At 38.1% G+C, this 23907-nt stretch overlaps 1 protein-coding gene across 1 annotated transcript in view; it reads right to left on the bottom strand.

Moving 5' to 3' along the window:
- Positions 1-21146, bottom strand: part of NFKB1 (nuclear factor kappa B subunit 1) — an 81095-nt gene extending 59949 nt beyond the window's left edge. The window contains 3 exon segments of the mRNA XM_032224487.1: positions 170-257; positions 3034-3086; positions 20810-21146. Coding sequence (XP_032080378.1) covers positions 170-257; positions 3034-3078 — 133 coding nt within the window. The 5' untranslated portion in view covers positions 3079-3086; positions 20810-21146.
- Between the last annotated feature and the right edge of the window lie 2761 nt (positions 21147-23907).

Here is a 23907-nt window from a genome sequence, read left to right as displayed (position 1 = left end):
AGAATAGCTAAAATGCATAGCTTGGGCACCCATAATTTGTGTTTTTGTTTTCAAAAACCATATTTGGAGAATGTTAAAAATTCCTCATCATCAATATATCTAAATAGCTCTCTCTATATATAAATATATTATTAATCAATGTTATCAAGCAAGCAATAATGGCTCTTACTTGTTCGAAGTGGTAGATCAGTTGAAATCATGCTAGTGTTATTGTAAAGCTGATTCATCCCCAAGGGGTAATGTTCCATTGCATATACCTGTGTTAAGAAAGTTTACATTTTCAGTAACTCTAGTTATGCAAGCTAATTAAAAAAAAATCAAATACTATGCAGATAGTCCTTGACCTATGACCATAATTGAGCCCAAAATTTCCATTGCTAAGCAAGGCAGGGGTTAAGCGAGTTGTGCCCCATTAGATGGACGTTTTACCATGGTTGTTAAGTAAATCACTAAAGTTGTCGCATGAATCATGCGGTTGTTAAGTAAATCTGGCTTCCCCATTGACTCTTCTTGTCAGGACCTCTCTAGAATGTTTCGAAATCCCAGGACTGTGGATGCTGCAACTATAGTAAATCTAGCACCCAAAGTTTGATCAAGGGACTGTAGGAATACTGCAAAAGGATGAGAACTGGTCATAGGTCACTTTTTCTGGGCCCTTTTTAACTTTGTATGGTCATTAAACAAATAGCTATAAGTTGGGGACTACCTGTAACTTTTTTGGTAGCTATATTTTATCTGCATAATTACTATCTGTGTTATTTCACCATCCAGCTATTTACAGTATCTGGTTTGAATTGTCTACTCTTAGTCATCTAGTATAGCTAAGTACCCCAAATATCATGTGAATCAGATAATATGGAAGACTGATATATTATAATTCAATAGTCAAACGTAATTGAAGTTAAATTGACGATGCAGTTCTTTTGAGGTAAGTAGGCATACGTCTAAACAAAGCAAAGGACTGAAATCTGTAGTATTTTTTTGCTTTCTACAAATATTTTGTTTCTGAAAAATCATAACTCATATAAGGCTCAGACTCATTTTGCATACTTCATTTTGCAATATGCTACCTTTCCTTCTTTTTTTATTTAAAATGTAATAAAAACCTAACCTTACCTGATTCGGGTAGCCTAGTGGGCACTGTGACTAGTATCCTTACCCATGTTCACTGCCTCCCCTTGGTGCAGATGATCAAACTAATTCCCAGCAATTCTGCAGTAGGTTTATGTAGGTGGATGCTATTTATTTGGAAATTTGGCCTTTCACTACTTTCAATATCATACGTTACAAAGAGTTTCATCAGTGTCAAAAAGTTACAACTCCCACTCATTAATGAACAGATGAAGAAATATCTAAATTATAGGTATGACTCAGTCAGGATACACAAACCTAAAAATGCAATACCAAATAAACTATTTATATCTGCATTCAAAAAGCCTATTTCACATTTTTAGTAGAATAAGTGATTCTCTGGTCTCTTGTTTAGTAGAATAAGGGGCTCTCTGGTCTCTTATTTACTTTCAGCTCTTTTTTAAACAGTGTATCAGTTAGCTATGAAACTAACTGTAGAGCAGGGGTGTCAAGCTCGATTTCATTGAGGGCCACATCAGGGTTGTATTTGACCTCGGTAGGCGTGAGCAGCTCAACGTCACTTGTATCAGGGGCGCCTGTGGCACCTCTGCCAGCAAAATAGCAATAGCAATAGCAATAGCAGTTAGGCTTATATACCGCTTCATAGGGCTTTCAGCCCTCTCTAAGCGGTTTACAGAGTCAGCATATTGCCCCCAACAACAATCCGGGTCCTCATTTTACCCACCTCGGAAGGATGGAAGGCTGAGTCAACCTTGAGCCGGTGAGATTTGAACAGCCGAACTGCAGAACTGCAGTCAGCTGAAGTAGCTGGGCTTGGAGCTCCCTAGCTCCATTTTCGTCTGTGAGCTCCATTTCCTGCAACCCTGTACCAGCAAAATGGAGCTCAGGAGGGCCGTGGGCGGAGGCACCGCGGGCCGGTCCTTTGCTGTTTCCAGGGTGTCCCTGCAGGCCACATCTAAACACTTCCAGGCCTTGAGTTTGACACCCCTGCTCTAGAGTATAAATTCAGAAAAGGTCTTCTTTGACATAAATTCACAAATAAAGGGGTACGCTGATCATAAGCTTAAAAGGCAAGTGATTTACAGAAATGTTCACATAATAGCATCTTAACTCCAGTTTAGTGTAAGGATTAAGGCATCAGACTAGAAATCAGTTGACCCTGTGTTCTAGTTCTGCCTGAGGCACGAAGTCAGCTGGGTGACCTTGAGCCAACCATTTTCTCTCAGCCCTAGGTAGAAAACAATGGCAGACTACTTCCAAATTTCTTGCTGAAAAAAACTGCAGGAACTTGTCCAGGCAGACTCCATGAGTCAACCATGACTCAAATGACAAAAAACAATCCTTCCCCAAGATTGGTGGAAATGAAAAATAATAATAATAATCCAAAACAAATACCTAACCTTCTGTCATTGTTTACTTTCCAAGTGAAAAAGGCAAATAGTAGTATCAAAGGAAAAGTGCTTTCAAAACATCAGGATCATAATAAAGAAAAATTCTTCCCTTCACCCAACCCCTATGTTGGCTTAGCGTCTTACTCAAATTGCTTAAGATTGTAGGAATAACGAATAAGGGAGGAAAATCTCACTTAAGGTATTCCCACTTCTTGAAAAGTTGCTGCTCAGTATAGTGATGAGAACCTGTGTGTCCATCCCAATGGGAAATTTACTTAGCTTTTAAAATATCAGAGGTACAAGATGCTAAATGAATGACATGTCTGGACATTGTTATTATTCACTTAGTATATTGTACCTCTGATATTTTAATGCTTCATTAATGGGATATTTCATGATATATGCTTTTCCATGAATTAGACATATTTTATTTATATTTTGTAGAATGTACAATGCTCTGACAGCCTTTGTTTGTTAAATGGGCAATATAACAATATGTTTTTTACATTTTATTATTTCCATCTTACTATTATTGGGTACAGATACTCACCTGATGATCACCCATTCCCAAGAGGTAAGAATTCTCATCCGCCATTCTGAGAGCTGAAACAATTAACCAGATATAGATAAGTCAGTGCACAGTTAAGAAATGGCTTTTAGTAATTTTATTACTAAAAGTATTGGCAGTAGGAAGGAAGAAAATTCAGAGGAAAAAACATCTATGTAAGAAATAAATTTGTCAGATACTGCAGCATCTATAAAATCTAAGGAAATAAAGATGGCAACTGCAAATCAGAGTCTCTTGTTTTTTTGCTCATTTGTTTTGAAAGATGACAGGTATATCCCCAACAACAAAAACAACCATCAACAAAACACACAATATATTTCATCTCCCAGGATGAGCTCATCTAGAATCTTCAAAACCTTCTTGAAGGTTAACGTGATCCGGGCCAGTGAAATTACAGGAAGCTGGAAGTTATCATTCCACAGGCTCCACAACAGAAAAGACACAGGGGAAATATTTCAGAAATGCTTTCCGTAACCAATGAGAAATGAAGATGCCATCTGCACAAAGCCTGTTAAGTTTATGCTGAAACAATTCTCTTTTAGTTTTCTTTACAGAATGTATTTGTTTCGTGGGGAAAAAGATGAAGGGACTTTGAAAGATAATCAATGGACACAAGATTGTCCATAAACAGTGCTGTAGGATGACTGTAGTTGAGGAATAGTCATTCCGGTTTGGAACAAACACATTTCACCAATACAACATCAGAAATAGTTCTAGTCACAGCATGCCAAGGCACAATTTCTAAAAATGTGTTTCTGAGTAAGTCTTCACTAGAAGGAGTTGAGACATAGCAGAGTAATGCTTTTGCATAAGCTCCAGGGATGTAGAACATAGCAACATATTACAACAAAGTTTTCACTCATGGGATTTTCATATAAAAGTGTCCCAAGTCTCTAACTAATAGGTATGATTATATGAATCTGATGTAATTTTGGATGATTCAAGGATGAGCACTATATGAATGCAAATTAAGGCAATTAGAAAAAAGATCATCAAAAAAGCAGAAGTAATCTGAAACATACATTATGTTCTACAAGCAGCAATGCACAAGGTTCTAAGTTCTAAAATGCACTTTACAAAAACAGCAGCATTTTATTGGTTAAGATATGACCAATTTTAAATGTAATATTAATAATTAGAAAAATACTGTAAAAATTAGTGTAATTTAGCTAATCAGCTCTTTGAAGAATAACAAAAAAATTAAGTATATTACAAATTTTGCCTTTTTAGAAGAATTATTGAGAGTATAATATTAATATACTAATATTAATAAATTATATTTATATCTAATACAAACAATATTAGTAAACAAAAACATAAGGTATTTTTTATGATCGTTCTATCTTTTGATCCTAAATTTAATTTTAGATTCCACCCATAGTCTTAGAAGGAACAGAATGGAATGAGAGAATAAAGCACTGTAAATTTCAGTGGCTAGATTCATGTATCACACTAAACCCATCATAAGGTTTAGTCTTTGGCTTATTTTATGTATAGACAGTGTGGAGAATGATATTTTGTTACCAGTATTAAAAAACAATACTTATCACATGGACTTTATTTTTATTGTTATAGACCCGTGATCAGGGGTGAAATTCAGCAGGTTCTGACAGGTTCTGGAGAACCAGTAGTGGAAATGCTGAGTAGTTCAGAGAATCAGTAAATACTACCTCTGGCTGACCCCAGAGTGGGGAGGGAATGGAGATTTTGCAGTATCCTTCACTTGCCACGTCCACCAAGCCCACAGAACAAAAATTTCAAAAAAATTGAATTTCACCACTGCCTGTGATGGCAAACCTATGGCACTTGTGCCACAGGTGGCACATAGAGCCCTCTTTGCAGGCATGTGAGTTGTCGCCCAGCTCAGCTCCACCGTGCATGCGCTTCATGCCAGCCAGCTGATTTTCGGGTCTCTGACACACATCCGGGAATGTGCATGCACGTGTGGGGGCCACATGCGCATGCATGGGGGAGCAGGGAACTTTGCATTATGAGTGTGGCACACGTGCATGCGCTGTCGCATGCTCAATTTTAGCACGCGATGACAAAAAGGTTAGCTCTCGCTGTTATAGACTAACAATAAACTTGATTATATGTTTGGCACAATCCATAAAACATGGAAATAGCAAAAATGGAAATGATTTTTCTTTCCTTTTTCGATGTGACGACATCATCATCATCATCATCATCATCATCTAACTGTATACGCTGTCTAATTCACAACTATCCTAATTCCCAACACTCCTAAAAATTCTCTACCCTTCCTGGATAGCCTCATCAGAGGAAGCAACAATAGCAAATTAGAAACACAAGTCTATGTTAAAACCACCCACACTAATTAAGGTTTCCATTACCAAAGTAATAACCCAACTTCCCATAAGACAAGCTGTATATAAATGCCATTTAGAAGCTGCAGAAGCACACTGCAGCAACCCTGAGAAAAAGTGCCTGACCACTCAACATTCGAAAAAGGAAACAGGTCGTCTATACATTTTCCAACAAAACAGATACTCACGCAGCTTTATCAAAAAGGGCCTGACCACTCAACCCACTACAGTACAACCAACAAAAGCTGTGAAAAGGATAACAACTGTCTCAGAAACCATCAACATATTATTACTATCGCATGACATCGCTGTAGCACCCAAACCAACTAAAGCCCTCCAAAGTATCTTAACTCAACCAAAAGACACAGTAACCCCAAAAGAAAAAACAGGAGTCATCTACAACATACAATATTAAGGACTGTATCAGCCACTATGTAGGACAAACAGGCAGAAGACTAGCAGATCGCATCCATGAACCAATAAGCAGTCAAACCCATGATGAAAACTTCTTAATTGCACAACACATGGATAGGCTTCACCATAGTTTCAACTGGAAAGCTGTGAGCATCCTAGACTAAGCCAAAACCAAAAATGCCAAAGAATTCAAATTATATCAGGTGTCAACAGGAATATAAACAACACCGACATACTATTCAAAAGAAACAATCAAAAAGCTAGAAAACCACAATGCCTTCTTGTCAGCAATCAACATCCAGATAAGCAAAGATTAAGGTCAGGTTTACTAGCAGACCAACAATCAAACAGTAAACAATACCCTAATCAAGGAACTGCTAACTCAGACAAACACCAAGTAACAGCCTAATTAAAGAACCATCAAGAACACTCTCATCAACAGAGACAGGCAAGACACTTGTACATAAACAGAGAGTAAATCCCATTCCTTTCTAGTACCGATGATGTTATCCGGCATCTACAAAAAGCAACCAAATTCAGGCAGCACAAAGGACCCCCAAATCCTAATTTGTTATGTCTTTAAAGTAACCTTGAGAAAACCTGATGTTGAAGATGGACCCAACTCAAAGCACAATATAGCAATAAACGAAAAACAAATAGAAACAATCTTTGGGGAATAGAAAATTAAAATAATCATAACATACAGGGCCCTCACAAAACCCAATGGGTAGGACCTGCTGGACCTGCCAGCTCTTTATAGCCTTCCGGAAGAACAGCAGGGCTGAACCCACATGGACCTTGTGGGCAAGAATGGCAATAATCTGAAGCATGCCAACCCTGATGGATTGTATGGGATGGGCAGAGACAATTGGAGAGATGTTGGAAATAAACAGGCTGTTAAGATGTATAGGGCAGAGATGCCTTTTTGTTGTTGAGTGCCAAAAGCGCATGCATGCACCACCACCCATAATGCAAAGTGTGCCCCCACATGTGCATGCATGCACAACCCCTGACGGGCCCACTGCTCGCCGCCAAGCTGAACTTGGTATTTCCTTCGGGGGAACTTCTGATTGAGCCGTTGGGCCTGTTTTTCGCCCTCCCCAGGCTTCCTAAACCGTGGTGAGGGCAAAAACGGCCTCCCCTGGCCCTCCAGAAGGCCGAAAATCAGCTGGTCGGCATGTGTATGCATGCTGGAGTTGACCGCTCACGTGCTAGCAGATATGGCTCCACATTCCACCTGTGGCACCTGTGCCATAGGTTTGCCATCTCAGGTATAGTGCTTTAAAAGATAACCAGCAATACCTTGTATTGTACTTGAAAGCCAAACGGTTCCTAGTATATCTTGTGTAATATGAGCTTACCAAGGTGCAACCATACCACCACAACTACTCAAGTCAGCTGTAGTTTCCAAGGAGTCTACAGAGCACATTGCTGCAATCCAAATGAGATATCAGTGGTGAGTAATACATGAATGACTATGAGAAAAACTTCCTGGTGCAGGAAAAGGGTGCAGTTGGTGCTCAAGATAAAGGGCTTTAGTAAGGCCTTCCTAGTCAAAGCTGCTACCTGTTCCTCAAGCAGGGGCTATGAGTCTAGGAAGACTCATAAATGAGCATAAATTCCAACTGGAGATGCTACCCAATCCATAGTCCGTGCATTTTGGTGAGTAGATGTTTGTAGAAGCCTTGTTCTTCAAAGAGATATGTTCTGTTCTATAAGGTTTGTTGTCTTCATCTTGGAGAAGTCCTGAAGCGGTGGAAATTCCAGAGTAGAGATGGCACTGGGCTCAGGAGTGGTATTCGCTTACTTTCCCTACCAGTTTGCCAATGTGAGCGCGCGCCCCATCTATGCGTTCATTGCCCGTGAGGTTTGCACGCATGTGCGTGGCTTGAAAACATGCCTAAATATGTTGGCATAGAGCCGGGGTGTATGGGCGAGCTCACTTGCGATTTCCACTACCAGTACCACCCCTGACTGAGATTTGATTTTTGCTACTTCAAAGAATGCTGACTTTATTGGAGTTTGTATGGCATGATCTTAACTGTAGTCTGTAGAAGTTTGTTACTCAACCCTTTAGGAATGATGTTTGCATTTGCGTTTGCATTTGGTTAGAAAAACCATATGGTTATGGGAGCTGCAGTTGAAAGTTTATGAATTTTTTTAAAAAAATCTGTTCCTCAGAAAAGGTGTCTGCAGCTGCATTATGGACATAGCAAGAGGCGTAGGAGGGACCCAGATTAATGTCAGCCTGACCAGATAGAACAGGCAGAACTCACAACCAGATAAATTAATTCTATTTTACTGCAAAACTACTTTTGAAAGTCTGAAAGTAAAATTCTCCCACCATTCCCTTCTCGGTCCGAGAACTTAGAGAAGAGCCCTTCTGAGGCACTTTTCCCACCCACTATAAGCTACAGGATATGCTGTCTCTTATCTGACACTTCCACATCATCTCTTCCCCTTGTCTCCCAAGGTCAGTCCTACTTACCATTAAACTACTCCTTATTTGGTTTTCCTAATCACCAACAGTACCTTATCTTAACTTTCCTTTTTTGAGACTACATTCAATAATTACTATCTTATGACAGTCAATAAAAAAAATGCAGATTTAAAGGAGAGACTTTGAAGAAGCAGGGAATCGACACTTTTGTATCTGTGTATTGGAGAATACTCTTGAGAATAACATTGACAGTTAAGAACAGAAATTGATAGATCATCAAACAAATCAATCTACAGTTCTCACTCCGGGCACAAATGATGAGTTTCAAATTATCCTACTTTGGACACATTATGTGTCGCCACCTAATGAGAAGGAAGGAGTCACTGGAGAAGAGCCTAATGCTGGGAAAGATTGAGAGCAAAAGAAGAAGGGGACAACTGAGAATGAGGTGGCTGGCTGGAGTCACTGAAGCAGTCGGTGTGAGCTTAAATGGACTCCGGGAGATGGTAGAGGACAGGAAGGCCTGGAAGAATGTTGTCATGGGGTTGCAATGGATCAGACATGACTTTGCAACTAACAATGACCAAAAACCGATCACTCTGGAAAAAGCTGTAATGTTGAGAAAGGTGGAAGGAAAGAGATGAGGACATCCAGCAGTGCACCATTGGACAACTTGAAAGGCCAGAATAGGGACAAATCGTGAAGTAAAAAAAATCTAAGAGTCAGAATGACGATCATACACAATCATCAATGAATCAAAGAAAAGAGAGTACCAGGTGTTATCCATAATTGCTATCCAATTTCAAATTCATAGAAAACTGTTACCTAGAAATGCCATGTAAATATGGAAGGAAAAATCAGAACACATTTTCATCAGCAATCCACATCCAAATAAGCAGGGGGGTGATACCAATTAACACCAAACAATCAAATAGCAAATAATACCTTAATCAAAGAACTATCGAGACAAACAGTCTAATCAAGGAAATGCATAGCAATGTCTCCACTGTCAGGCAAACTAATGTATATAAACAGAGTAGAAAACATTACCTAGTTTGGTAATTTAACATCTGCAAGAAAATAATCAAGCTCCGAAAACAAGGATTCTACATTATAATTTGGGTTTATCCAATGAAGCTGAACTTGGGAGATGCTTCTTTATAATGTATAATTCCAAAATGTAATGATGGCTTCCAACTTAGATAATTTTGCAACATCATGAACAAGCTTTTGAATTCTGCAGAACTATCCAAGAGCTATTCATGAGATTGGGAATAAATTTAAACAGGAAGAAAGGAACGGAAGAAGAAAATACTGACATAACGTTAAAGCTACAAAGTCTGCTATTATGTAGACAGAATTCTAGAGGAGTTTTACAGTTAATTAAACCAATGTTGGCTATAGATATGATTCCTCTCCCCCATTTAAAAGAGAGCTATAAACTTTTGCAGTTGCTCAGATCTGTTATACACGATATAATCATAACATACTCATTTTCCGCACTTGTTCTGAATATATTTCCACCCACCCCACCACTTGGCCTAACTATTCCCTCATAGTCGCTCAATGCACCTTCTTATGATGGTAGAGTAAAATCTTGAGTTGCAGCCTTATAAAACTATCACCTTGCTATATGAATTAATTTTTGCAGAGATTCAGATTGAATAATTTACATCTGTAGCCCTCATATATTTCTCACATTTCTCTGCCTTCTTTTGTATCAACTAATACATTACTGACATGCAGTAACTTCTGACCAAGTTAAAACCAAAACAAAAGAAACGTCTCCATAGAGGCATATCTTGGAAATATTTTGTGTTTGGTTCCAGACTAAAGCAATAAAACAAAGTCACATGATTTTCTTAGTTCCCCAGAATTTATAAAAGCTAGGTATGTTTGCACTATATTGTTATCTAATAAATGTGAAATAGTATTATGTCAAAATAAATGTATATATCTTAATTAAAAGTACTTTATTGCTATAAATTCTATTCATTATCTGATTAATACAATTAATACAAGTTAAAAAAAGAAATATTGTGAGATTTTCAACATGTGACAAAACGACATGAAGATAGCAAAGGCTGTTGAAAAAATGGTGCCACAAACCACAAGGTTTGCCACAAACTTTCAATATGGACACACACACACACACCAGCAATATCTGAGAAGCACAATAAAGTGAAGCACAATAAAACAAGGTATGACTGTAATATTTTTATAGGTAATATGAAGAGTTAGGTTTCTGACCAGCAGTTGAGGCAAAGTATCTCAATCCAGAAAATAATACTGTACTGTATTGTATCATAAGGACTGAAGCTGATAACACGGAAAAACCAGAGACTACCATTTTATAAACAAGGGACAGGTGGCAGACTTCCTGGTCAGAAAATTAGGAGCTCTGTGGCTGTTGATTTAAAAACAGAAGAAAGAAGAAAGGAGACCATAATTTAAACTTCAGGTCTAACACAGAACAATGCCATCATTCTAATGTACTACTGGATAAAAAAACTTCTTCCTATTTATGGTTCCCTAATTCTCTACATAAAACTATTTATCTAATTTTGTTATTGCCTCGGAATGAGAAGCAGTAAGAGAATGAATCAGAGAAAGTAGCTTTAAAAGGCACTTTATAGGCAATGGAAGGAAACTATACACCGACATACTTAATGGCCAAAAACAATTGCACTGCACCCCAAATGACTCATAGTCACCATAAAGCATAAAACAAACATCTCTTCACAGACACAGAAACATGCCAGGGGTGGGTTCTGGCAGTTCGTACTGCTGGTTCGCTCATGGCCATGCCACACGCCCGGGGCTTGAGACGCACTGCGCGTGCATGCCCAGTGCAATAAAAATTGTTCTGCGCATGCGCAGAAGCAAAAAACAAGATGGCAGTGCCTATGACGCCACTCAGAGAACCGGTTTGGGGGCGTGGCAGGCCAGGGTCGCTGGAACCGACCCAGGCCTGCCATGGGTCTGCCACGTTGGAAGCCGCCAAACCACTACCAGTTCAGCCGAACTGGTCTGAAACGGTAGTAGGAACCCACCACTGACACACACACACACAAATATATTCATGACCTAATATTAAAATCTAACTGGAATATATATTGAATTCTATGGAACAGTTAAAACATTAAAAATTAAAAGACTATTGACAATCTTTGGCATTTCAACTGCAACTCTGAACAATCATCATTGACTATATTTCCTAAGTTCCTATTGGGATTTGTAGTTCAGGAATTTCTAACCTAGAACAGGATGCCAATTTAAGAAATATTAAATTTTATATATAGACACAATGTATAAACATCATCCATTTTAACATTTCAAATATTAAATATATCAATATCAAATATGATAATATATGTCTTTCTGCTTTCCTTAAGACCAAAGTGGATGAATTCTGTATTCAACACACATTGATACCTTTAAAAAAAAAAAAAAACCCACTCTTTCTATTTTTCTAAAGGGCAAAATTAAAGAAGTATATTATTAAGCTACATTAAATATGATTGTAGTAAATCATTTCAGCACATAAAAAATGCAGCAATTGTGATGAAAAAATGTGATTGTTGTGGCAGTATTACATTTGCTGTTGGAAAGGAAATGAATTTAAGATTACTTAATTAATAAGCATGACATTTAATTCCCAAAAATATAAAAAAGTTAAACAAGACTAGCCAATATCTTCTATCAAATTAACTATTATATTACAGGGGCTACATAACAAGACAATTATTTTTTTAAATAAATCATTGAAGAAATATAAGATTCATACTACCCTTCATAATATTAAAAATCAGAATTCCATAATAAAAAACAAAGTAAGAAAAAAATCTGATAACTGTACAATGATATTTACAATTATATTTTAAAACTTTGCTTGCCTTTTTTTTTCATTTGTAGAGAATCAGAATGGAAGTGGTCTCATAATTAGTGGTAAAAGCCTTTTGATGTTAAATGTTAATTGAATTTCTTTTCAGCACAGTCCCAGCTAGTTAGAAATCATAGTGCAGGTTTGTAAGGGTCTTTAAATGTACCGCAAAGAGTCCCACTTCTTCAGAAAACCTTATGATTCAAAAGATTTTTCCTCTTTTCTATTAGTTACCTCTTTTCTAAAGAAACCAGTCAAACCAGCTTTATAGTTCCTTTTACCATAAGATTGACAAATAGGGAGAATTTACTTTTCTGGAGAAGCGATGTTTATTTCATAATTCTTATGGTACACATACTACGATTAAGTTTTCCAGTTGCAATTTTTATAACAGAATTTTTGTTATAATAGTTCAAATACAATCCAAAACATCTAATTTAAATAAATAATTTTAGTTTGGTTGGTAAAAAAAAAGGTTTTATTATCACATCCTAAAAATTCTACTACGGTACTACATTATTAAGTTAGCGTAATGTTCAAGAATGGATGAAATAATTTTAAAAACAAATATGCCATATGTACTCATTTAGCATAAAGAAATGCCATCTGACCTCTCTACACATCCCTATTGAAATAATTATCATCAATTCCAATACAATATTTCAAAATATGTGTAAGAGTTTACAACTTTTTTTAAAAAAAAATAGTTTTCTGAAGAATATAGTTGATCAGTCCAGCTGATCAACTATAGGTATAATGGCAACAGAACAAATACCTTTATAGATTAGCACTATGGAAGAATAATCTAAATTTATTATAAATTATAATTGTTTTGAAAGGAAGAATATATAATTTCAATATATTATTTTGTATTCCTTCTTACAAACCACTCAAATTAATAGAGTAAAAATGAATACATATATTCTTTGATTCATCTCTCTTAATTTGTAACCATATAATCAACTAAAGCTAATTACTGATTAAAACCTAAGAGTACTAATCACAACTTCTGTCTATTTATTCATTTGACTCTCAAATAAACCTGCTTGCCACAAACAAATTGTACACAAACATTTCAGTTATATTACAAATTGCTTTTTAGTACATGCAAACTATTTGTGGCTCAATGTCAAACAAAGTGGAGGAAACATATGAACGTTTCATGCCTTTCAACCAAAATAAGAATAAAATACACAGTATATTATATATAATATTGTCAGTACTCAATTACTTCAATTGGAAATGAAATTTCAATACACAGGCATAAAAAAATGAAGATATGTGAATGTGAATGCAAACAGGAACTTGGTTTTTTAAATATATAAATCATTTATCTAACCCTAACAGAAAGATAAGTCTTTTAAAGATGATAGTATTCAATAGTATCAAATATCTAAAAAGCTTACATATATATTAATTTCTTAGTCAACTATTCATTCTTCGGAAGCATATTTATCCTCCTTCTATTCCTCTGTTTTACAAAGCTTCCAAAAGTAGTTGCAGAATTTGTTACCTATTTTAAATCCATGCAGAAATCAAAATAACCCGCCCCAAATTCCACAAACAAATCTTGGTTAGCATCAAATGAAGATATTGTGTAAAGCAAAATGGATTCTCTGCTTCCCACTTCTGTATTTCTCTTAGGAAGAGGAAGGAAATAGTAATAATGCAAAAGGCAACTTTTGAGGACTTAAAAGACTGGAAGTGGCAAAAATGTACCGTATTTTTGGAGTATAAGACGCATCCTTTTCCCTCAAAAAAGAGGGTGAAAATCTGGGTGTGTCTTATACACTGAATTCAGCATTTTTTGCCTCCTGAAACCCCTCCTCCATCACCAAAATGGCCTTGCAGAGCCTGTAGAAGGCTTTCAGAGAGCTCCTAGAGGCTGGGGAAGGCAGAAATGAGTGAGAACGGGCCATTTTTTTGCACAATTTTGCGCCCCCCAGCCCCCAGGAGTACTCTATAAGCCTCTTAAAGGCTACGCATGCAATTTTTTTGAGAAAAAAGGGGTCCGTTTTCCCCTCGTTTTTTTGGGGCATCCCCCCAGGAGCACTCTTCAAGCCCCCTAAAGGCTAGTCATGCCTTTTTTGGGAGGTTTGCAGAGTGAAAAAACTTTTTTTTTAAAAAAATTACCTCTTCAAAACCTTGCTGTGTCTTATACTCTGAAAAATATGGTGTCTTTGGCAACAATATTATTTGGCTACCAATACAACGTAGTTTGACTAATGTCCCTTCCAATATTACCTGATGTCATGCGTACTGCTTATTTTATTTCTTTGTCAATACAAAACATTGACTTAATGCCACTTCTATTCAGATAGTCCTTGACTTACAACCAGTCACTTAGTGACTGCTTGAAATTACAACAGATTCCCCCCAAAGCCACTTACAATCTTGTTTCAAAGTTCCAATGATGTCCCCTGATTGTCATATTGTTCTAGCTAGGGAGAACGTGGGCGGACAAATGGAGGTGAGCCAGGACTTCAAAATGCTAACAGTTTTTAATGCTAACAGGTTGCCAAATGCGGCACTTCACAACACTTCACAAACTGGAGTCGGTGGCACTTGCGGGATGGTGTTGGAGCATAATGATTCCTTAGTTTCGCCATTAACACATCCCATGTAACAGTGTGTAGGATTGGGAAGCCACTAGCGTGCCCGCAATATTAAACATCTCCGTGCCACACAAATTTAGAAAACATGACCTTTTTTGGTTTTCAGATAGCCCAGTGTAATCGTTGTCTTCTAAAAAAACATTCAAATCGGGAAATATATGAGTCCCAGGTCTTTGTGGCCCTGTTAAAAACTGCTAACGTGTTCATTGAAGCCATTCTGAGGTAACTTGTTGGCTCAATTGATGATCAGACCACAGTCCTCGTAGGTTTTGTGACTTCACTCAACCTCTCGAGTGATTCCTCTGAGGGAATTTAACTCTCGTGACTCAGCTTTGTGGTAGTGACTCTTATCAGCTCTCCCTGGGCTTCACCTAAGCATCCCACCTTCGTCGCCAATGTTCTAGCTAGGGAGAACGCGGGCAGACAAACGGAAGCGAGCCAGGTCTTCAAAATGCTAACAGTTTTTAATGCTAGCAGGTTGCCAAACGCGGCACTTTACAACACACACGTCTCAGCTAACTGGCAACAGCTGAGCCCTGTTTGACAGCTCTTTATATATACCAGCTGTCAAACAAGTAACCAATCAGGAGTGAGGACAGCACCCCCTAGTCAACAGACCAGGGGGAAAACTATAGAACATAGCATATATGACCACATTTTGGGTGTTCTGCAACTAACTTGCATTTGTGGCCCTTTGAGCCCCTCGCAGTCATGTGACTATGATTTACAACAGTTTTGGGGGAAAAAACCCCAGAGTTTACTTCTGGAAAACTTCTAGCAAAAGTTGATCCATAGTGAACAATGGGTTTGCTTAACAACTGCTGCATTTGCTTAATAACTGGTATGTTTGCTTAACGATCACTGCATTTGCTCAATGATTGACACAAAAAAGTTTGGAAAATAGAGTCAGTCATTTTATGACAATGTGTTTGACATCACGACTTATGATCATAATTGCCAGGCTCAATTATGGTTGTAAATCAAAGACTACCGAGAATTCAATAATATATGTTATATTTATTGGGTTATCAATGCAACCAATTGCCTGATAACCCAATAAAAAATACAGACACTGCATGGTGTTTTTTTTTTTAATGAATTAAAGAGCAATTATTCTTTACATTTGTTTTTCATTCTCTTAATGTACAATGACATTGTCCCAGAAAGTGGCATTGACAAAAACCTGGTATTATAAATATCAAATTTAATTTTTACTAAGCCGTGCATTTTCATTATAAGTTTTTAGTAGCTCAGAATATTATTTTATCTTTATGATGGCTTTCTGTTTAAAAAGAACATTCCCAGGGGTAAATTTTCCATTTAGCGCAAGAAGCTCTTGAAAGAAGCTAACAAGAAAGCCGGACAACTCTGACATGGACCCAGAGTTCTTTTGAATATTATATTTTGCATTTCAGACTAGCTATAAATTCAAATTTTGGATGTGAATGTTGTGGAGGCATCTGATTGGCTGCTGTTTTAAGAAGAGGATGCTGTAAATTTTGTGTGTTTTACTGTTTGTATATAACTAAATTAGGACGGTCCATCTGATGGAATAAAATACATAACACAATGTATACCTAGGTCACTGTACCATTATGCGAAATATCTCTTTCATGCAATGCAAACCATTGACAGCTAAAAAGATAACAAAGGAAAAGCAAGGTTAGTTTTGTTTGTTTAGCTTTAGTAATCTTGGAATTTTTCATATATTAGTTCTCTATCTATCTATCTATCTATCTATCTATCTATCTATCTATCTATCTATCTATCTATCTATCATCTATCGTCTAACTCGTCTCTCTATCATCTATCATCTATCATCTATCATCTGTCTGTCTCTGTCTCTCTGTCTGTCTGTCTATCGTCTCTCTCTGTCTCTCATCTATCTATCTATCTATCTATCTATCTATCTATCTATCTATCTATCTATCTATCTATCTATCATCTATCAATGTATGTATCATCTCTCATCTATCATTTATCTATCTATCTATCTATCTATCTATCTATCTATCTATCTATCTATCTATCTATCTATCTATCTATCATCTATCATCTGTCTGTCTCGGTCTCTCTGTCTCTGTCTGTCTGTCTGTCTGTCTGTCTGTCTGTCTATCGTCTCTCTCTGACTCCTATCTATCTATCTATCTATCTATCTATCTATCTATCTTTCTTTCTTTCTTTCTTTCTTTCTTTCTATCTATCATCTATCATCTGTCTGTCTCTCTGTCTCTGTCTGTCTATCTATCTATCATCTCTCTCTGTGTCTCATCTGTCTGTCTATTATCTATCTGTCTATCTATTTATATCTCTATCTCTCTATTGTCTCTCTGTCTCTCTATCACTCATCTCTATCTATCTATTGTCTCTCTCTCTCTCTCTCTGTCTATCTATCATCTATCCATCCACCCATCCATCCATTCATCTAATTTTAACATATGCAAAGCAATTGAGGTTACCAATGATAATTATGGATATATCATATCTCCAATCAGAGGATAGCAGACACACCTGTACCATTTTTGGAATACAGAGGTGTTAGCCTCAGAATTCTAGTGGCATTAGACTACAAAATGTAGCAACAGTTTTGAAATAGATAAAATTCAAGGTTGATACAATACAAAGGCAGGCTCTATTTTGTGTCATCATCATTTTCAACAGACTCGTACAAAAAACTTATTTCTTAGTGAAGAATCTACCAAAAAACAACAACGCTTCATGTACGCTTTAGATGAAGAGTATTTTTAATTTAAAAACAATACACTGAACAATAAAAGCGACAAAAATTGGGAAATACAAAAATTGCATAAAACTGAACATGTAGGTAGTCAGTGTTTTTTATTAATAATATCAAACCACTACTGAGTATCTTTAGAATTGGTACTTATTAAGAAATCTTAATCTTGTCAATTCTGCAAAGCTCAGCTCAGCTGCAAAGAAAGAAATGTTTTACAATCCGATTTCAGCTTTTCATTTATAAATTCCTGACTGAACAAATCATATTTTTATGCCAAAATACCTTATATTACAAAAAAGTACAATTTATTTCAGAATATACAGCACTCATAAATTAATAAAGGGCAGACTTCACAATATCCTTTCTCCTCATGCTCGTCTAATATATCCCTTGCCTAATATTTAAAAGGCAGATATAACTTCTTGAATTGTACTGACATACATCTCCCATTTCTATTCAGTAGAGACGTCTCATAATAATCTCAATAAAGCATTTGACAATCCCACAATAATGGCCAAAATGCAAAGGCATATACTCTGCTTCACCTAGCCCATCTCAGCTTCATCTGCATAGTTCCTTAGATGTGCTTCACTTAAACAATGCCTAGATTGCATTTTTCTCCAGAAAAGGCTCTAACAATGGGAAAGGTGAAAAGAAAGAGAAGAAGAGGATGACCAGCAATAAGGTGAATGGACACAGTTACAGAGGTGATGGGAACACAGTTGGAAGAGCTGAAGATTAGGTTGGGAACAGATCATCATGGAGTAAATCTATCTATGTGGTCACTAAGAATTGGCACATAATCACCATCAAACTGATGTTGGAATTGCACTGATATTATCCAACCAAAACAGCCAAAAGAACCTAAGTTGCGTATCAAGAAACAACAATAGTTTACTTATATAATGTATTTTTATAGGAAACTTCCTATTTATGCTGTGATAATAAATATTTCTTACCAGCATTAGAGAGTAATATAAACCTAAACTCAGATGTCTGACTTTTAGACTGATTTCCCATCCCTCATTTAAGTAGACATATTGTGCTTATGCTGAAAATATTAAAAGCTTCCAAAGCAGAACTCAGCACTGAAAAACATACTGGATCTATTTCTGTTATTTCCATTTCTGGTCATTTTTACACTCTGTTCGTATATTGATTTTCTTTTCTTTCTTTTATTTGAGGGCCTTTTTAAGAATTAGATCTCTTTTGGCAGAGCAATGTAATAACAGTTCTAGCCCTTATACTTAGGGAAAGTCATATCAACAATGATAAATGTTACATTCATCTGAGGGAAAAAAAATGACAGTGACATTGAAAAGAATATTCAGATCCTAATCCCATGTTTGCAGACTGCATGATATAGGGCAATCAGCATCAAATATGATGCTGGCATACAGTTAACTATGTGCAAAAATTGAATAAGAAATGATAAAGAACTACGTAAAGAGAATAATATTGTTAAGTTGGGATATCAAAGCTATGGTTAAAAATGATTAATTTGTAAAGATGAATTAATAGTAATTAGTTGAAGACAAAAAGAAAACGGTGTTTAGTAATGATATGTAAGCTTAAATGAATTAATGGAAAAAGATAAAGGATTTATATAAAAGAGATGAATATTGATAAAAGTGGGAAGATTAGAATATATTGAAACTATGATTATAAACATGATGTATAAGATATAACCTGGTCCACACTCTGTCCATAAAGTATGTATGATAGAAAAAAAGACAAAATTGCAATAAAACTTGTTAAAAAACATGATTAGATGTTGAATTAGATGCATTAAAAGCATTAAAAATAAGAAGACTCAGGTTCAAGTGCTCCTCAGCCATGAAACTTTATTGGATGATTATCCAGTCACACTCTCAAGTTTGTCTCAGAGAAAACTTGGAAGAAATACTTTTACGAACAATATTAAGTCACTAGCGGAGAGACAGAACATCAGTCTAATAAATCAGTTCAATAAAATCTCAGCACTGAAGAGATCATGTTTACATCATTGCAAGAGAAACTTGTCTTTATTCATTCCAGCAGCTAAGAGACTACTTTCAGTATTAGTGAAGATGCCATCTGAACTACAAATACTTTCACTGGTTTTGCCCAACAGGCCTTTTTCTGAACAAGGCAAGAATGAGAAAGGAAGACGGGGTCACATTCCCACAAGATCCTGCACTCTTTATCAAAGACTGCTGCCATCTTTCCCCAGCAAAACATTTTTTGTCTCTAACAGTTGTAAATGTGTTGAGGCTGCCATGTGCAGATTGAGATAGTGTTCCTGAAATTGAGAGGAAGTTATGGAGGGGTGGTGGGGGGAGAGATTTACTAGCTGCATAATGGTCTTTGGCACCCCTCTGGAAGAATCTGTGGCAAATGAAAAAAGTTGCAACTTTTCATGAACTGGATGCCTCATTGAGGGAAGGCCTAGAACCATGTGCTCCAGGAAAGTTTCTGTGAAGAAGGAATATATGTGTCTTGTCTTTTACGAAGGAATGAGGAAGTAGAAAGTTCTGTTGATCTCATGCACACACATACACACACCCAGAGCAATGTGACAAAATACAGATTTCTATACCACAAATGTTATGGCCTCTCTAGAAGTCAAGCTCAGATCACCTACTAAAAGGTGGTGCCAAATCTAAAACCATTCCCACTTTAAGACTTAATCCTACTGAAATCCCAATCCTACTGAAATCCCTCCGCTCCCAAAATCAATTACTAAAGCAACTTCTATATAATCCATATAGGGTCAAATACAAAGGCAGAGAGCTGCTTTGGATCTCTTTGTATTTATTTGACCTTATGGATGTGGGGAGAGGGAGTGTCGCCAACCTTGGCAACTTTAAGCCTGGTGGACTTCAACTCCCAGAATTCCCCAGCCAGCAAAGCTCTTTGCATTTGACTTTATGGATCTGGGGTCTCCAACCTTGGCAACTTTAAGCTTGGTGGACTTCAACACCCAGAATTCCCAGCCAGTCCACCAGCTTTAAAGTTGCCAGGGTTGGAGACCCCTGTTATAGATTATAGAGACTGGGCTGAAGGTTTAACGCGGCAGCAGGTCTCTCCATCCCAATACCCAGCCCGTTTGTCAAGCCTAAGGACCGGACCGCGGCTGTCAGGGAAGCTTGGGCCCCCAACAATCCGAGGACCCATAAACCGATGGGACGAAGCCACCGTCGCGCTCCACCTTCGGAGGGGAAAGAAAAAATAAAGAGTTTCTTTCCCGACTTCGCAACATTTCCGCATGACACCGAAAGCGCACCCGCGCGGGTTTTTCCCGCTAGCCCCGAGCATTAAGAAACCCGATTCGTGGGGATGGGGGCGCACCTCGGGACTCACCTTACACTCGGGGCAATGGGATTCCCGTGCACTTTTTTCGTCCGAGAAAAGGAAGGATGGGAGAACCAGCGCGGCGAGGGGAGAAAGGAAGGAGAAAGCAAGGCGACTGTGGCGGAGAAAGTCCCGGTCAAAAGAGCGCCATGTCAGCGCCAAGGCTGCTCGGGATGGCGGGTGGCGGCAGAAGGCAGCGGCTGTCGAAAGCTTCGCACTCCGTCGAGCAAACAGTGGGAAAAGAAGGGAGCGCCGCGCTCCGCCGCCCGTCCGGGTCCCTCGAGGACTTCGCCGCCCGCCTTAGCCGCCCACGCAGAGACAAGACAGCCGGGCGCGGGCACGCAACCCCGGGCGCGCGACCCCGAGAGCCTCGCACCTCCTTCCCTCCCTCCCTCCCTGCCCGCCCACTTCTGGCTCCCTTCCCCTGCCGCAACTTTCGCCTCCCTCTCACTTCCTAGCTGGAAATTCCCACTGACGTCGAACGATGAGCGGCGAAGGGAAAAATGAAAATGATCCGAAAGAGACACAGGCGCCCCCCGGGGAGGGTTGGAAGCAGAGAAAGGGCGGTGGCAGCAGAGCTGTGCAACACGGCGGGTGGGGGGGGGGGAGCTTGCGAGTTTATTACACGGAAGTCAAGCTGTCACGCAGGGGCTTCCAAGCGTCTTCCTGCTTACGAGGGACGTTTAAAGTCGGTGGCTCTTTCGTAGTGACGGTGGTGAAGCTAAATAATATGAAAGAAATGTAATTATTTTTATTCAACGAAGAAAGTGTGTGTGTGTGTGTGTACCTTATTTCTATTTTGAAATTGTTTCTGGATTTTGTGCTTGCAATGAAAAACAAAGAAACTTTGTTTTGTTTTTGCTATTTAGGTTTATTGTTATAGAAATGGCTTGTGCGTGCTGTTGTGTAAAATTAAAAAGTTGCGGTTGTAATGTTGCTTTCTTTACTGTGCTAAAAAGAATCCGAAGTTGGTGTCTTTTTCTTTCTTTTTCCTTCCTCGTGCCACATCCCCCCCCTCCTAGTTTTCCTTTACTTTTTTGAATTTCTCTTTGCGTTTTATATTTTGATAAACCAATAAAAAAGTTTTTAAAAAATAATAAAAGAAATGGGTTTTAAACTTTTTTGATATCAGAAGCTCTTCAGCAGGGACCTTTGAATCATTTGCATTTGTATTTATTAGTTTGTCAAACATGTACAAGATAGCAGGTATAAATGTAGACATGAATGAAAGAAATGGATACAAATAGATGGGGACAGAAGGACAGGGACGGTAGGCACGCTGGTGCGCTTATTCACACCCCCTTTACGGACCTCTTAGGAATGGGGTGAGGTCAACAGTAGACAGTCCAAGGTTAAAGTTTTGGGAGTTTGGGGAAGAAACCACAGAATCAGGTAATGCATTTCCAGGCGTTGACCACTCTGTTGCTGAAGTCGTATTTTCTGCAATCGAGTTTGGAGCGGTTTCCTTTGAGTTTGTATCTATTGTGTGCTCCTGTATTGTTGTGGTTGAAGGTCACTGACAGGTAGGACATTGTAGCAGATAATTTTGTTTACTACGCTCAGGTCAGATAGAAGGCGGTGTAGTTCTAAGTTGTCTAAGCCCTAAATTTCAAGCCTGGTCATATAAGATATTCTATTGTGAGCAGAGAAGTGTACTAGTTTGCAGTACATTATTACAGGAGAAGCTTCGCAAAATTAGGTTGACAACTCTTAATGCCTTTTTGCAATGCTGTTACAGTGAGCTCTGGCACTTAGATCATTTGAGATGAGTACTCCCGGGTCCTTGACAGAGGGAGGGTCATTCACAAGGTCGTATCTGCCCAGTTTGTATTTGGTATTGATTTTTTTTGCCAACGTGTAAGACAGAGCATCTGTTGCCAATTGCCAATTGTAATGAATAATGAAAGAAATGTGATTCTTTTATCCAAAGAAGAGAATATATATATATATATATCTCACCTTGTTTCTATTTTGAAATTGCTTCTGGATTTGCAATGAAAAAAAAAAGAAACTTTGGTTTTGCTAATTTGATAGGTTTAATGTTATAGAAATGGCTTGTGCAAAATTAAAAAGTTGCGTCTTCTGTGCTAAAGACAGAAATTAGTGCCTTTCTCTTTCCTTTTCCCACCTTACACCCTCCCCCACTTCCTACTTTTCATTTGTTGTTGTTGTGTCCAACCCAGCGTGACCCCATGGACAACGTTCCTCTAGGCCTTCCTGTCCTCTATTATCCTCTGGAGTCCATTTAAGCTCACCCCTACTGCTTCAGTGACTCCATCCAGCCACCTCATTCTCTGTCGTCCCCTTCTTCTTTTGCCCTCAATCTTTCCCAGAATTAGGCTCTTCTCCAGTGAGTCCTTCCTTCTGAAGAGGTGGCCAAAGTATTTGAGTTTCGGCTTCAGGATCTGGCCTTCTAGAGAGCAGTCAGGGTTGATCTCCTCAAGGAGTGACCGGTTTGATCGCCTTGCAATCCAAGGGACTCGCTGGAGTCTTCTGCAGCACCAGAGTTCAAAGGCCTGAATTCTTTGGAGCTCAGCCTTTCTTATGGTCCAACTTTCACAGCCATACATTGCAACTGGGAAAACCGTAGCCTTGACTATACAGACTTTTTTTGGCAGGGTGATGTCTCTGCTTTTTAGTATGCTGTCTAACTTTGCCATAACTTTCCTCCTTTACTTTTTTTAAATTTCTCTTTGAATTTTATATTTTGTTAAAGAAATAAAAAGTTTTTAAAAAAATAATAAAAGAAATGTGTTTTAATCTTTTTTGAGGTCAGAGGCTCTCCAGCAGGGACCTTTGAGACATGTTGGACTTTACTTGTTTTAGAAGTGCAGTCATAAGAGATGAAGTTTGATGTTTTAGGAAAGTTGACTCAAAGAGGTTTTTTGTGTTTTTTCTTCAAAAAGCCACTGGACTATTTTTTTTTTCCCTCTTGGGGAAGAAGAAGAAAACATTTCACTTCTCATCCAAAGATCTTCATCAGCTCTAATGGTGGTGGCTTCCTTCTTCTGAAGAAAAAAGCAGTCATGTTGCCTTTTGAAGGCACATGGTGGTTCAGTGACTAAGGTGCAGAGTTTGTCGATCAGAAAGGTCGGCGGTTTGAATCC

This window comes from Thamnophis elegans, chromosome 9 (assembly GCF_009769535.1).
Source record: "Thamnophis elegans isolate rThaEle1 chromosome 9, rThaEle1.pri, whole genome shotgun sequence".
NCBI lineage: Eukaryota > Metazoa > Chordata > Lepidosauria > Squamata > Colubridae > Thamnophis > Thamnophis elegans.
This window is presented reverse-complemented; position numbering and strand designations above follow the sequence as displayed.